Source organism: Nicotiana sylvestris, chromosome 12 (assembly GCF_000393655.2).
Source record: "Nicotiana sylvestris chromosome 12, ASM39365v2, whole genome shotgun sequence".
NCBI classification, from domain to species: domain Eukaryota; kingdom Viridiplantae; phylum Streptophyta; class Magnoliopsida; order Solanales; family Solanaceae; genus Nicotiana; species Nicotiana sylvestris.
Window position 1 is genome coordinate 54673677 of NC_091068.1, and position 17257 is coordinate 54690933.

Here is a 17257-nt window from a genome sequence, read left to right on the forward strand (position 1 = left end):
AGACTTGTCTCGTCTTTGCTTTTTATGTGAGGAAATTGATTAATCATTTCTGTCTTTGCTGAATTTAGGTCTACCCTGGGGCTCAGTTGTCGTTTCTGAGGAGGACATTTTGGCTGATCCTGCTGACGCGGCGAGGCTGCTGCAAAAGGCTTTTACACAGACAGGCATCTCCAGGCCTACTTCTGGTGCGAGTGCTTCTTCTCGAAGTCCCCATCCAGATAACAAGCAACCAAAATTAAGGCACTCCTCCACGATCGGGGGAAAGAATAAGAGGGTGAAGAACGCTGCCCCCGAGTCATCTCTAGAAGTTGTGGTGAAAAGCATCGTGCCCGAGCCGATTCCAGAAACCATGATGATCGATGTTGATGGATAGGCCAATGGTGATAGGGCTTCTCTACATAGAGGACGACGATCTTTATCAACTCAACATAATGCCCAATCTATTAAGTTAGTTGCACCAACCGAGGATGATGTCTCGGTACTGTAGGGGAGTTTGATATGGTATAAAATACCAACTCACACTTCCGAGTCCCAGCTGCCATGCCCGATACTATAGGGCTAAGTATGGGGCCTATTTTGTCTTCGGTTAACGAGCAATCACCAACTATTACTGCACCTTCCACAGCCATTTCTCACTCTACGATACCATCTCATTATTCACCAACTCTTCCACCAATAACTGCTACATCATCTCCACCGGCCGCATCTATTCGAGAAGAGGATTTTTCTCTCCCCCATTCCCTAGTTCATGGGAATTTGGGGCAATATTATACCGCCCTCTCAGAAGATCCGCAGAGGAGGAGGAGCATTACTCTCTTGGTCTCTACCAGGTGCAATCTGCTATCTCAGTCGGTGGAACTTGCTAACTATCTGAAGCCTTTGGCTTCAGAAAAATATTGGGAAAAGATATAGGCTTTCTTGGGAGAGTTCTTGTCGAACAATTCTATGCATAACGCCGCAACAGTATACTCTTCATTTCCTCTGTCATTTATTTTGTCCTTAATTTAGTAGTATTTTGAGTTTGCCTTTCTTGTTTTGCAGGCCAATTTCCTTACCTCTGAGGGCCTTCAAAGGTTGATTTGTGATAAAGAGGAACTTACCACCGAGTGGGATCAACTTTCGGCCGAGAAGTTCCAAATTTATGCTCGCCTGTCAGAACTGGAAACTCGAGCTGCCGAGGTTGCTGAATTGCAGGTTCGGTTGCAACAAAGTGAACAGTAAGCAATGACTCTTAGCCAAGAAGTTGTTTCATTAAGGGCACAATATGAAGAAACTAAGGCCAAATGGGTTGAATCTCATAATCTTGTCCTTACTACATCTAATTGTGAGGTTGCTTCTGCTGAAAGATTGCATAATTTAGAGGTAGCCTTAAACCCTAAGGCTAAAGAACTTGCTGATGCCGAGGAAAAACATGACCGGTTGGAGGAGAAATATAGGAAATCCTTAGAGTGTAATAAGATTTATGGCTCCAGTGTCCGTGATTTTGAAGCCAGCCTCCAATCCATGAGATTCGCGCTAGATAACCTCTTTGATGAGGTCGGCTAGCTTAAAAGAGATCTTTAGTGCCGAGCGGCTTCCCTCATTGTTGGAAAAACACATGCTATGTACAACATAAGGAGAAAAATCTTGGATGGAAAGCGAGTGTCCTTGACTTTGATGCCAAAATCGCTAAAGCTCGTGAGCTAGAGTCAACTGCTAAAAGGGGGCTTCCGGCCAGGCCTGCTACTTCTAGTTCTTCTAGTTTCGGTTTTGAATTCTCGGTAACTGAAGAGAACCGAAAGGTGATGATGCTGAGGGCTATAATGATGAAGCCCAGGATATCGAACTGGCAGTGGATTTATCCACTTCCCTCGGGGGCGCAGATGTTTCTCTTCCTCCGTGTTCCGGAGATGCCGTTTTAGCATATTTATTGTAAATAAAAACGTCTTTTGCTCAAGTATTGCATGAGTCTTTCTGCGTTCCTATGCTTGAATGTTTACGCAAGTTTAATCTTTGTGTTCTTTTTTGCCAAGTGTTTTGCGCAAGTTTTACTGTTTGCCTAATTATGTAAGGCCTTGGGTGTATTTTCCCCCAAAGGCAAATTTCGGGCACAAGTTCTTCCGAAATCAATCCTTTATCATGAGGATTTTTATAAGAGAGTGCCCTCTTATGTTTACGGCGCTTTTGAAGAGGACGTCTCTTGTTCATACGGTACTAGCATTTGAAGTACTTGTTTAACTTTCAAATTATAAAATCAATTCATCGTTCAAACAAGAAACAAGATAGAAATAAAAGGACTTTACTTTATTTCTCCCACTTTAAAATAATGGAGGTTGGCTCTTCGATTATAATATATTTCCATTCTCTGCTTTTGGGCTATCATTCTTATATGCGTCAAATCCATGCGCTCATCAAGTAGCTCCAAGTTGATTAACATTGCTTCATTGTTTGTCTCTTCATTGCTTGGAAATGTCTCAAGGTAGGCTCTCTTACTTCCACCGGATTAAGGCTTTTGTTCCATACACAAGGGGGAATCATATTATTCTTTTGATTTTCAAGTCTTCAAGGAACTTCATGATCTTTGCGCTTATAAACTGTGGACCATTATCGCAGGCTATCTCTTTTGGTATTCCAAATCTGCAAATTATGTTCTCCCACAAGAAATCTACCACTTCACATTCCTCGATCTTCTGATAAGGACCTGCTTCAACCTACTTAGAAAAATAGTTAGTTAAAATTAAAAAAAATCTTACCTTACCAGGGGAGGCGGCAGTGATCCGACGATATCCATCCTCCACTTCATGAATGACCATGGAGATAGAACTGAATGTAATGGTTCTTATGGTTGATGTACTAGTGGTGCATAGCATTGGCACTTATCACATTTTTGCATGAAAGCTTTAGTGTCTTGTTCCATTCGGAGCCAATAGTATCCTACCCTTATCAGTTTTAGTACTAAGGAGTCTACACCCAAATGATTCCCACATATCCCTTCGTGGACTTCTCGCATAACATAATTGGCTTCAGAGGTTCCCAAGCATCGGGCCAGTGTGCCTTGGAAAGATTTCCTATACAATTGACCTCATTTAAAGCTATATCGTGTTGCTTTGGCGCGCAGAGCCCGGTATGCCTTGGAGTCTTCGGGCAACTTCCCGTGTTCGAGATAATCAATGATTTCATTCCTCCAGTTCCAGACCAAATTAGTTTTATTTACCTTATAGTAACTATCTACGTCCAGAATCGAGTGCATAAGTTGTACTACTGTCACGTCCCAAACTACCCTCTAGACGTGATTGGCACCCAACTAACACCACTTGTCGGGCGAACCTTACTTTCTTATCTTAGCCATTAATTTGCAGTATTTAATTAATTAAATGAGTATCCAAATAATCTGATAACTATTACGAACAATTAATATCTCAAAATTTTTAGATTAAAACTCTATACCAAATCCCACATTAGACCATAGAGCATCTAAGAGAATTACAAAAGACCTCATATGAATAAATGATAAAGACTCTTTGGGCAGCCTCCACAAAATAATGCGGCGACTCACCTCAACAACTGAATCAACTCTAGTGAACTTGTCGGCTACTAGCTCTGTCTTCACCAATAGTATCTGCATACACATGCAGGTAAAGAGTGAGTTATACATAAATATAACCTAGTAAGATCCTCGATCCGCCACTCTAAATACCTCTGGAACAAGTGTTAGAAAATATAAATACACAACGAGCACACAAATAATATGCACAAAATTCCTTTTATCATATAATTACTCTATAAGGTCCAAATAGTTAATAACAATACTATATATATTTCAACACAATCTACACTAAGGACTTGTCATTAATGGTAGTGTAGGAAATTAACCAAATACCCGAACGAGTCCACGGCAGCATACACAATGCCCCAAATCTATCACGGAGGAATACACAATGACCCAAATATATAGCGACGGCATACACAATGCCCCAAATATATAGCGGCGGCATACACAATGTCCCAAATGTATTACGGCAGCGAAGAAATAATTTCTGAGGCTCCAACGTCATAGCACAAGGCTACGCCACATCACACTACACCACAAATCACTAATTAAATTATTTTAGCTTTTTACAAAATAATATATATTTGCGGCTGGTCAAGGACCACCGATTCTACCAAGCGCACGCTCGTCCCAACACATGGACCATGCAGAAAAAAATACTTTCAAAACGGGTTTTGGAAAAGCAAGCATCAAAGCTTAAAGTCTCACTTACCTCGCTAAAGGAGAGTTCTCCAACCTTGCAACTCCTAAAACACCAACCAAACGGCTCCCAATGGCCTCAATCTATCCAAATATTGAATGACATGTCCTAATTAGTCTAGGTAATTAATTTTCATAATCTCGGAACAAATCAAAATCAAAGTCAAAGCCTCAGCTAATTAAGAAAAATTTGTACACAAATAAATGCAATGCGAGGCACTATATAGTGAACTAAAATGTCGAAATAGAGGTGGTTCCAGAAGCCATCACGTTGGCTTTTTCTCAGAAGTTCAAAAACACATAGTAATCATGGCATGATACTTTTATCTCCAAATTAAAGAACTGGAACAGTATATTGACGGAAAAATTTCTAATTCTTGAATCCCATCATTATATAATTATTATTCTAATTGGGTAAAATCTTTCTGCAAATTTATACTCCCTCCGTTTCAATTTATGGGAACTTATTTGACTGGGCACGGAATTTAAGAAAAGAGAGAAGACTTTTGAACTTGTGGTGTAAAATGAAGCACATATATTTTATGTGGTTATAAATCACTACATAAAGGTAAATTATTTCCAAATAAGAAAAGAGGTCATTCTTTTTTGCACGAACTAAAAAGGAAATAGGTTCACGTAAATTGAAAAGGAAGGAGTAACTATTTCCTTCCAATAGATTCCCTTTTCTTTTTTTTGCTATCCACTCATTAGCTAATATTGAGTCTCCAAATTTTGAAGCCGAAAAGTACAATTAATATAATTTCCATAGCAAGGTTTTAATTGTAGACTCTTTATTATATGCAATCATGACATCATGATTAATTTTCTATTTCATTCTTAAGCACATCTCTGTTATAATGATTGTCCCAACCATCGTCGTCAAGATTATCTAATTCCATGAATACTACTATATGTAAATATTAAAAATAGACATACCTTACAATTGGTCTTTTCCCTACAATGGTCCTCACGCCTTATAATTTGAAGAATGACCCCGTAGTCACGGCTTCTAATGTACTCACGCAGACAGAGTGTTTCTGTCTTCTAATATTCTTTCCTCAGAGAACCAAGTATATACCTAAACTTATAGCAGTATAAGGTTTGGGCCTAAATTATTTTTTTTCAAGCCCTTTTATTATCTAGGATTATTATACTACTCCTGGTATATGCCTAATTATAAATTAGGTCCACTAATTGTTATATGGTATACTACCTTATATATTATAATAATTTTCTACACTAGCTTAGTATTTGACCCAATAACTATCAATAAAATTACTTCTTCAACCTCACAATTAATTAGTATATAAGTATATTTCAGGTTATTACAACTACCGTCTTGGAATTTGATCCCTTCATTTTTGTTGATGAACCGAGGTTAGCTAATGAATCTGCTTCTGCATTTTCTTCTCTCGGGATATGAGTAATCAACCACTCCTGCAATCGAGCAAGCAGAGCCTGGACATTCACTACGTATTTTTGCATGCGCCCCTCTTTGGTTTTGAAGATCCCATAGACCTGATTTACCACCAGCTGGGAGTCGCATTTAATTTCTATGACCTTGAAATCTAGTCCTCGGGCCAGCTCGAGTCCTGCAATCAAAGCTTTATACTCTACTTCATTATGCGTTAAAGGGACCGTTCTTATGGCCTGCCTTAGGATTTCTCTCGAAAGCATGGTTAATACTATGCTAAGCCCAGACCTTTTATGTTGGAAGCTCAATCTATAAATAAGGTCCAAACTCTCGATATCAATTCTAACACAATCACTGCTTCCTTGGTTACCAGAGGCAGCAAACCCGGACTGAAGTCGGCCATAAAGTTGGCCAAAACTTATGACTTAATCGCAGTCCTAGGCTTACACTCTATGTCGAATTCACTCATTTTGCCGGCCTATTTGGCCAATCTACTCGAGAGTTTGGGTTTGTGAAGGATATTCTACCTGGGAAAGGTGGTCACCATAGCTATCGGGTGACATTGGAAGTAAGACATTTGCTTTCGATTAGCGACGATGAGAGCTAAGGCCAGCTTCTCCAAATGCGGGTAGTGAGTATCTGCTTCTGTTAAAATTCTACTAATGTAATAAATGGGAGATTGCATTCCTTCATCTTCACGGACTAAAACAGCGCTTACCGCTACCTCCGAGACTGCTAGGTAGATTAACAGTGTTACACGTTCCTTTGCTTTTGATAGTAACAGAGGGCTTGACAAGCACCTTTTCAAATCCCTCAAAGCTTGCTGGCACTCTTGAGTCCATTCGAAGTTGTTTTTCTTTTTGAGCATCGCAAAGAAATGATGGCACTTCGCTGATGACCGGGAAATAAACCTACTCAAAGTGGCCAATCTCCCTATGAGCCTTTAAACTTCTTTCACTCTTGACAGCCGGTCCAAGATGTCTTCGATGGCTTTGATCTTATCGGGTTTATCTTAATACCCCTTTGTGATACTAGAAATCCTAGGAACTTGCCGGAGCTGACCCCGAAAGCGCATTTCTCAAGGTTAATCTTCATGTTATGCTTTCTCGGGATGTCAATAGTTTCTTGAAAATGCTTAAGATGATCACATGCATTCAAAGACTTAACAAGCATATCGTCTATAAAAACTTTCATGGTTTTCCCTATCTATTTTTCGAACATCTTGTTTACGAGCCATTGATAAGTGGCTCCAGCATTCTTTAGCCCGAAGGGCATCACATTATAGCAATATGTGCCGAAATTCATTATGAACAAAGTATTTTCTTGATCCTCCGGATTCATCTTAATTTGGTTTTACCCGGAATAAGCATCGAGGAAACTCATTAACTTGTGTTCGGTTGTTGCATCAATCAATTGATTGATGTTTGGCAGTGGGAACGAGCCTTTTGGGCACGTCTTATTCAAGTTTTTATAATCTACACAAGTGAGAAATTTATTGCTCTTCTTAGGAACTACTACTACATTAGCTAGCCAGTCTGTATATTTTACCTCTCGGATCGATCCAATATCAAGTAGATGAGTTACCTCTTCTTTGACGATTTTTTTCCTGGCCTCTGCAATAGGACATTTTTTTTTGTCTTACCGGAGGGATGTTGGGTTCCAAGCTTAGCTTGTGTATGGCCACTTTTGTTGGGATACCTGTCATATCCGCATGCGACCACCTAAAACAATTGGCATTACACTTAAGAAATTCAATAAAGCCAGACCTGAGCTCGGGGTGCAATCCTGTCCCCAAGTGAAATTTCCTCTCCAAGAACTTTTCAAGAAATGCAACTTGATCGAGCTCTTCCACTGTGGACTTTGTTGCATCCGTCTCTTCTGGTGCCTGGAAGTATCTTGGCACCTAATAGGATTCCAACGCTTCTTCCCTCTAGTTAGCTTCCTTTGATTTGGGAACAGACACCAGTTCTTGTAATTGCTATGCCGCATGCTCCTTCCCTTTACTACTAGATACCGAAACGGCAATCATCCCCTTTGCCGCCGGTTGGTCGCCTTTTATCTGTTTGATCCCTTTGGGAGTTGGGAATTTCAGCAACTGATGATATGTTGATGGTACAGGTCTCATCTCGTGTAACCACGGTCTCCCCAGAATAATGTTATAACCCATATAACCCTCCACAACCTCAAAAAGGTTGTCTTTATAATCCTCTCAGCATTTGTGGGCAGTAGGATCTCTCCTCAGGTTGTAACGCTTGCAAGGTTGAACCCAACGAAGAGTTTTATGGCCAGAAGGATGCTTACAGTAAGTTTGTCTTGCTCCACTACCCATTGTACGATACTAGCCGAACTTCCTGGATCCACCGGAACACATTTAGTTTTGAACTCTAGTATATTTAATGAAATTAGCAGTGCGTCGTTGTGCGATAGCAACAATCCATCTGCAGCCTCCTCCGTAATTGTGATCCCTCTAGCTAGATCGGACCTCATCGTCTTCGGGAACCGTGCTTCTCTAATGTTCCTCATAGCCAATACCAACCCTACTACACTGACGTTGAAGTTGTACTCTAATAGCCTAGGATAGGAAGGATCCCATGTACCTGATGTTCTTTGTCCTGCAATGATCTGTTGTTCCGACCGCGATCAGTTCTTCTATCAGTAACGAACCTGTTTGCCTACCGGAAACCTCTGCTGCATCCTTCAGACCGTTCTTAGGGCAATAATTGTCCCCTCGAAGACTGTCTATCTGTATCAAAATTGTCTATTATTTTTTCTTTATTCTTCTCTCGACCTTTTGCCGATGCTGGAAGCCAATTTGATCATCTTTAATCCTTATCTTGGACTTGTACCAGTTATGAACATCTGCCCAAGTCGTCGCTTGGAACTCAAGCAAGCATTCCTTCAATTTCTGGGAAGCATCAGAAATTTTCGGGTTCAGACCTTTGGTGAATGCTTCAGTTGCCCATTCGTTCGGAATAGCCGGGGCAACGTTCCTTCCTTTTGGAATCGAGTTTTGAATTCACGTAGCAACTCGGACTCTCCTTGTGCAATTTAACTATGTCGGCCTTTCGGGCCTGCACCTTTCTGACCCCGGTATGGGCCTTATAAAAGAATCCGCAAGCATCTCAAAGGAATCTATAGAATGCTCGGGCAATAGTGAGTACCATGTCAAGGCTCCCATTGTGAGAGTCTCTCCAAATATCCTCAGCAAAACAAGTTCGATCTCGTGGGGCACTAAATTGTTCCCCTTCACCGCCGTTGTATAGGTGGTAACATTCTCCTGAGGGTCCAAATTCCCATCATATTTCGGCACGTCATGCATTTTAAACTGCTTCGAGATCAATTCTGGTGCCGCATTTGGTTTATACGGCAACTGGGTATACTTCTTTGAGTCCAGCCCTTTTAGCATCGGTGGTGCACCCAGGATTTGGTCCATGCGGGCATTTACTTTCCTCATAAACCGTAAGAGTTCACTTTTAAAGGGATCGTTCTCGTTGTTGTGACCGGACCTGCTCCCCCCGACTCCGTCGAAGCCGACATCGCCTCTCGGGGTGTTGTTGTTGACCCTCATGCGTTGCTTGATTTGCGAGTGCACAGGGAGGAATTGGACCTCGTCCATTTGCGTTATGGAAGCACCCGACGGTGCCTACTTTAGTTCTATCATAACCTTGTCCTACCGTGTGAGATGGCTTAGAATGGACTCATGTTGCTCCTCAAGGACCCTTACTTCTTCAACAATATGCTCCTTTTCAGCATCATCAGGGGCTGCCTCCCGAATATGACGCGGGTACCGTCTGTCGTGTATCGGCGTGGCATCACTCCTCTCATTGCGGGTATCACTAATTGAAGCCCCACGCTGAGGCTGGTCTTCTTGGGCCTCAAGATTCTGTGTGTCGTTAACACCATTATATGTCATTTCCTATGATTTTTGCTAAGAACAAATGATCAAAACAAGTTAGTAAAAGAGGCAAGGACACACTTAATTAGATGACTGTCTAGGCCCCACGGTGGGCAACAAATTGTTTATCCGTAAAATGGTACGGTTGAATTTTTATGTGGTTTCTAGACAAGTGAATTAATTCGATCCTGAAATAATAAAAGAATTGAAGAAATATACAATACTTAGCTTTGAGATAAAGATGAATAGCAGAAATAGTAGTTCTGGGAGCAAGACTTCCGGACACAACAATAATGAAATCAGAAAGTAAAAAGGTAAATTTGTATAAAGCTCTGAGTAGATTATAGCATAAGTATGCCAGAAAAGTCGTCTCCTTTACAATGGTAATATAGCGCACTATTTATAGTTGTACATAGGAAACAAGGTCCTAGGATCATGCCCTTCTTTAATGTCAATTATGAGGATCATTGAAGAATGTGTAACGGTGAGCATGAATGAGAAATTCCATGTAACATGCAGCGTATTAAATATTATAGAATATTTTTCATTAAATGCTACTGGGTGGCAGACATTTATTGTATCTTTATGAGCATCATTCTCTCCGGTAGCAAACGGAACAGTTGTCTTCGGTCTTAGCTATCCTCTGTCATCCTCTTATGCAATTACTTAATATAGCATATTTTATCCTTTACAAGAATATTCATTTCCTTAAAGTACTTCCCAATCCAGTATATGCAAATATTGATGCTCAATATTTACAAATACTGATGATAAAATTACTATTAGTATTTATTGAAGTTTAGTATTAAAAATAAGGAAATTGTATTTGATGCCCAAATGGACTTATTCGTATTGTCGTACACGTTTTGGGCACTAAAATATACTTACTTAACAATAATATACCAGGAAAATTTTCATGAATATGTGATGAATCTCAAAGCAGCTGCCTCCCACACTCTACCAAAACCATCCTTTATAAGAACAATGTGACATTCCTTCTTTGGTAATTCTTTAAGATATTTCTCACTCAGCCCCATCCACAAAATAATTTTCTTATTTTAAAAACGAAAGAATGTCCCAAGGTTTATTTGAAAAGAATCTATCTCTAAATACGGGAAATTAGATTACCCTAAATACGCTTATCCTTCCTAGTATAACGAAGCCTTAAATTTAATAGCCGTTCTAGCTGTAATAAAACATGAACAAGTCCACTTTGAAAAAAAAAATGCATCTACCACTTAGTTGGCTCCTTTTAGTTACTTAATATTTTCTAATCTCTTCCGCATTATGTTGGTAATTCATTTATTCATTAAACTTGCAATGTCCCAATTTTGACCAACACCTTCACATTAATTGCGTCCTTGTACTCGTTACTTTAGTAGAGTACCACTCAAAATATTTTAAACTATAAAAATTTAAATTAAAAAAATGTAATACAATATATATATATATATATAAAGAGTCAAAAAAATGGACAAAGAAAGTGATTGTTCTTGGTTTGTGTTGGTTTTCTTCTTCATTCCATCGCACGTTAGGAGAGGAGAGAGAGAGAAAGCGAGCAAGACGGAGCTGATAGAGAGAGGGAGAGAGAGAGAGAGAGAATGAAAGAGGAGAGTGATTCTCTATCTCATCATCTGCATGTCTTTGCATGGCTGATCAACAATAGCTGGTTTGATGCATTTCCTCATCCAGGACGAGTATTATGAAAATCTATCAACCTATTTTAGCTATTATCTGATTAAAACCATAAATACATTTCGAGATAAAGAAAAAGTTATTAGAAGAAAGGATTTAATCTTATCATGAAGGCTTGGGAGGCAACCGTTAAGAAAACACAGGCAGTAGCGAGGAAACGAGCCAACACAATATTTGGTACCTATGGACCATCTCAGGCTGAGGAAGAGATTATTGATCAACTAGATCCAGAAAATGACAACGAGGGGCACGCTAGTGGAGAAATTTACCATTCGGAGAGGTTCCTTCCTAATGGAGATTACTATAGTGGCTATTGGGTCGATAATTTCCCCCATGGACACGGCAAATATTGGTGGACTGATGGGTGCATGTATTTAGGTGATTGGTTTCGAGGCAAAAAGATGGGAAAAGGTACATTTAGTTGGCCCTCTGGAGCTATGTATGAGGGGAATTTCAAGAGTGGATATATGGATGGCGAAGGAACGTATATGGCGCCTAATGGGGACTCATTTAGAGGTTCTTGGGTGATGAATTTGAAACATGGACATGGTGTTAAGGAATACGCGAATGGAGATTGTTATGATGGGGAATGGAGTCGCGGATTACAAGAAGGACATGGTAAGTATACATGGAAGAATGGGAATTGCTATGTTGGTGAATGGAAGAATGGTGTTATATGTGGGAAAGGTAAGATGTGTTGGACAAATGAGAATGTATATGAAGGGAATTGGGAAGATGGAGTGCCTAAGGGAAATGGGACATTTAGATGGGCTGATGGGAGCTTGTATATTGGGAATTGGAGTAAAGAACCAAATGAACATAATGGGACATTTTATCCATCTGGATCATTGTTACAAGGAGGAAACCTTGATTGGGATCCTCAGCAGGTTTATTATACTGATTTGATGGAATGTACCATTTGTCCAAATGAGAAGGTTTCAATATTGCCTTCTCAGAAAAAGCTGGCAGTTTGGAGGTCTGCTAAGGCGGCAGAAAACAACGTTCGGCCAAGGAGGATGTCCGTAGATGGTCGAATAGATGCAGCGCCTGTAGATAGGGAATTTGGGCGAACGCGCTTATCAGATTGTGCAGGAACACCTCCAAATATTTCTTATTTAGATGATGCCATAGCTGGTTCACAGGAACATGATGGGTATATTAGAGGGAGCCCCATTAGACTTCCTAAGTCAGCAAAAAGGCAAGGAGAGACTATTTCCAAAGGGCATAAAAATTATGAGCTTATGCTCAATTTGCAGTTGGGAATCAGGTAGTACTTACTTTTAATTTGTGAATTTGTGCTAATTTCTCGTACATCGTCAATTCTTGTATCTCTTTTACAGGGAAAGCCCATAATAACTAAAAGAAAGCAATATTCATTTTCACGGCATTAGCTGCAACATGTTGCTGCCATGTGACCAGGAAATCACGGGTTCAAGCTGTGTAAACAGCCTCTGACAGAAATGCAGGGTAAGGCGGTGTACAATAGACCCTTGTGGTCCGGCCCTTCCCCGGACCTCGCGCATAGCGGGAGCTTAGTGCACCGGGCTGCCCTTGCCTTGCCTTATCTGCAACATGAGAAAATTATCTTTAATTTTTTGTTCTATACAAAAAAAATCTAGATGTTTCCTTGTGCATGTTCTCATCAATTTTGAAAGCTCGATATAGTACTTATGTTATTGTCTTATCTTTGGTTCTGATGTGAAATTATATGATAGGCATTCAGTAGGAAGGCCAGGACCTGCTCCATCACTTGATCTCAAGTCTTCAGCATTTGATCCCAAAGAGAAGTACTGGACAAGATTCCCACCTGAAGGATCCAAAAGCACACCTCCTCATCCATCTTGTGAATTCAGATGGAAAGACTATTGCCCAAAAGTTTTTAGGTAAGTTCGTGGTTCATGACATTCTTTGGTTTACAACATTGGATACCTCTATAGTCTTCATGGATGACTACATTTACTAGGGCTTTAAGGATGTTATTCAAAGTGGATGCAGCTGATTATATGCTGTCTATTTGTGGCAATGACGCCCTTCGGGAGCTATGCTCCCCAGGAAAAAGCGGAAGCTTCTTCTACTTGACAAATGATGATAGATACATGATTAAGACAATGAAGAAGGCAGAAGTGAAAGTGAGATTTCTGAATCCTGCTGCTATATATGTATATGGTTAGCATGGATTTTCTCTCCCAAAAAGTAATCCCTTTTCACTTTTCTTATCAATGGATTGTTCTTAGGTGCTTCTAAGGATGCTGCATGCCTATTTCAATCATGTTCGTGCTTTTGAGAACACCCTTATGACTAAGTATTTCGGCCTGCATTGTGTTAAGCTAAACGGACCAGCACAGAAGAAGGTAGTGGACATGAGGAAACACAAAAAATAAGTTAGTCATAAAATATATCAATACGCGAACTTCTTATATGTTTGATTTATTTAGGTACGATTTGTTATAATGGGGAATCTCTTCCGCACTGATTATACAATTCATAGACGATTCGACTTGAAAGGATCAACGTTTGGCCGGATGACAGATAAGCCAGAATCAGAGATCGATGCAACCACAACTCTGAAAGACCTTGACCTCAACTTTATATTCATGTTACCAAAGACATGGTTTCAAGAATTCCGCAGGTTGGATCCTAGTTCATTCTTTAACATTAATATCATTCTTTTTGCATTGCAAGAAACAACACTAAGATTTTTTCAACTTTCAGGCAAGTTGATAGGGACTGTGAACTACTGGAACAAGAGAGAGTGATGGACTACAGCCTTTTAGTTGGTCTTCATTTTAGGGAAGCAAGTATCACTGGAGACCAAACTCCTTCTGGTTGTAGAACACCTACTGGTTGGTGCTAATTTTATGATACCTGCATTTTTGTATTTCCACTTATTTCAATCTTATTGAACATTAGTTTAAGCTTTTCATCATGAAACATTAGTCATTTGGAAAATTTCAGGCTTTTAATCCTTTAACTGTCATGTTTCCTCCAACTTTGTAATGGATCATTTATAGAACAATCAATGACATTTCCCCTTGCTTGCAGATAATGAAGGATTGGAAGATGGATCAGTTCCTCGTCTTTCTCGATCAGATAGGGATCAATTGCATCTTGATCCAGCAGGGTACAGTTTCTATCTTCCATTTGGCCAACTACAATTGATGCCAGTTTCTTCTCCTTTTTTGATTTTATGAGTGAATGTTGCAGGTGGGCTAGCATAAGTTTGGGTATAAACATGCCCGCACGAGTTGAAAGGACAGAGAGGAAAAATGACTTAGACTTTCAGTTAGTAGGAGAACCAACAGGGGAGTTTTATGATGTGATATTATTTTTTGGAATCATAGACATACTTCAGGACTATGACATTACCAAAAAGCTTGAGCATGCATACAAATCTATCCAATGTGACCCCAACTCTATCTCAGCTGTCGATCCAAAGGCGTACTCAAGGCGTTTTCGTGATTACATATTCAAAGTTTTTACAGAGGACACTTAGGAAGAAATACCTTCAGTTTTCAGTCCCTTTGTTCTGAATCTAGCGGAGAAGCTTCAAGCTGCAACATGGAAAAGGACATAAGCTTGGCAAGAACTGTATACCATTTTGGTAATCGTCTTTGAAAGTTTACTATGGTTGCATCCAAGAACTACTACACCTCCATTTCATTTTTCTTATGATTTTTAAGTCTTAGTCTCATAGATACAGTCACTAATTTGAGATGACAATTGTATAGAAAGAGTTGTAAGAGTAATAGCACCAATGTAACTAATTTACTTGTGAAAAAAAGTTGGTTCAGAGTTATTTGCACAGCAGAATTGTTACGACCAAACTCCCACCGGGGCATCACCATACCTAACACCACTTGATAGGCAAGCCAACAATTAAACAATAGCAATAATCACAATAATGGAACTAAAGAAATCTGAACATTGGGATAATCATAAAACATATGAAATAACAACAATAATGTTGCTACAACCCCATGATTTGGTATCTAACGAATACATAAGCACTATAGAATCTCAAAATACAGAGTCAATCCTCAATACAAAAATGTCTGAATGGTGGATTAGTGATAATGAAAATAAACAAAAGAGAACTTAAAAGGTCCACGAACGATATAGCAGCTACCTTGTAGTCTCCACAAGTTGAAACGGGTGCGAACTCTAGCAATCATCGTGCCTCGAAGTACCTGGATCTGCACATAAAGTACAGAGTATAGTATGAGTACAACCAACAACATGTACTCAATAAGTAACAAACCTTACCTCGGGCTGAAAGGAATGACGAGCTCGGGAGAAAGTCAGCGTTCAACACCAATAATCAATAACAACACATGATAAAATGATGATAGTAAAAGTAAATAACTCAAAAGATATCATGTTTAGCTCGTTCACAAATACGGAAAATTAGACATGCTTTCCAAGTATAACAATCAAAGCCCAATCTTCCACTGAAATCACTAAAACAAGAGTTTATCAAGGAAATAATGATTTTTCCAAACTTTTAACAACAGATAAGATATTTCATTCACCATCTAGCACGAGAAAAATATATCTTTATGCTACATGTCAAATATACATGTCAAGTCAATACATCATAGTGAAGCCATCAAGTATACACACACTCAGCACAATCACGGTGCATGTCACAAGTGCCTCTCACCATAACACATACAACCATACTCAACAGTATACGGGTGCCTGCCATAAATTCCCCTCAGCAAAGCACATATAAGATCATGTGCCTATGCTCACTATGAATACCATACTCTAAGGGGCAGATTCTTGCCCAAGCGCTAATCGAATATAAAGTCAACAATCAACAAGTAGTCCCATCATGTCTCAATTAATCACATTTCATAGTACTCAGTCCAGTAGTCTTACACATATGAGACATTAACAATATGTTAGAAATCATAGTAAGAATGCACGGAGAAAGAGATATCATACACAGATATAGCATCTTGGCTGAGAATACATCTACATTTAAGGCAAATAGCTCAAAAACAGCAATAATAGCCCCATCATGTCTCAAACAAATAAGCGCATAGCCTGAATATGATTTCTAGCATGAATCATAGTTCAAATAATTATACAAGTAGAGAAAATACGGATATAACGAGGTATGATTAAAAAACAAGTCTTATAGCAGTCTAAAGTTTACCCGCACTATGAATATCTTGGTGTACACATACATGCCTATCACCTAGCACGTGTGTCACCCTAACACATATCAAGTATCGTAGTTCACACGGATAATTACCCTCGAGCCAAGTTTAGATATGTAACTAAACTCAAAGCACGTGAATCAATACTCCAAAAATCCATTCTAGTGCGAATCAACCTCTGAAAGGCTCGAATATATTCAAACAATTTAATAATATCAAATAATGCCATAGGAAACAACCCCAAACAATAAAGTTTTGATCTTTATCAAAATCAAAAAGTCAACCCGGGCCCACCTCTCAAAATCTAGCAAACGTCATAAATTTTGAACACTCATTCAAATACGAGTCCAACCGTACAAGTTTCATCCAATTCTGATTCTAAATCGGGATTCAAATCTTCAAGTTTTATTTAGAAAAGTTCTTACTAAAATACTTAATTTCTTCACTTAGATTAGTTATTAGATTGCTAAAATAAAGATTGGAATCATGAATAATCATAAAATTCAAGTCAAAAATCGAAACAGCTTTTTTGCAGTCGGTCAGCTTTTCATACCAACAAGACAACACACAAAACGTAGTATTTAACCGCGCTATACATATTGACTTTTTATGAAACAAAACAGCTTTTTCGCAGTCGGTCAGCTTTTCAGACCAACAAGACAACACACAAAACGTAGTATTTAACCGCGCTATACATACTGACTTTTTCTGAAACAAAATAGCTTTTTCGTAGTCGGTCAGCTTTTTAGACCAACAAGACAACACACAAAACGTAGTATTTAACCGCGCTATACATATTGATTTTTCTAAAACGAAACAGCTTTTTTGCAGTCGGTCAGCTTTTCAGATCGACAAAACAA

At 39.3% G+C, this 17257-nt stretch overlaps 1 protein-coding gene and 1 long non-coding RNA gene across 2 annotated transcripts; one reads left to right on the plus strand and one right to left on the minus strand.

Moving 5' to 3' along the window:
• Nucleotides 1-3522: 3522 nt before the first annotated feature.
• Nucleotides 3523-5250, minus strand: LOC104248442 (uncharacterized). Its single transcript, XR_716457.2, has 3 exons — nucleotides 5165-5250; nucleotides 4242-4312; nucleotides 3523-3598 (listed from the first exon to the last, which is right to left on the minus strand). It is a non-coding gene; the product is annotated as an uncharacterized lncRNA (long non-coding RNA).
• A 5798-nt stretch (nucleotides 5251-11048) lies between these two features.
• Nucleotides 11049-15028, plus strand: LOC104248443 (phosphatidylinositol 4-phosphate 5-kinase 6-like). The gene is made up of 8 exons (XM_009804693.2): nucleotides 11049-12499; nucleotides 12948-13115; nucleotides 13196-13361; nucleotides 13467-13583; nucleotides 13668-13861; nucleotides 13945-14075; nucleotides 14275-14353; nucleotides 14437-15028. Exons 1-8 carry the CDS (start codon nucleotides 11340-11342, stop codon nucleotides 14723-14725), a joined length of 2304 nt encoding a protein of 767 aa, XP_009802995.1. The 5' UTR covers nucleotides 11049-11339; the 3' UTR covers nucleotides 14726-15028.
• Nucleotides 15029-17257: the final 2229 nt, after the last annotated feature.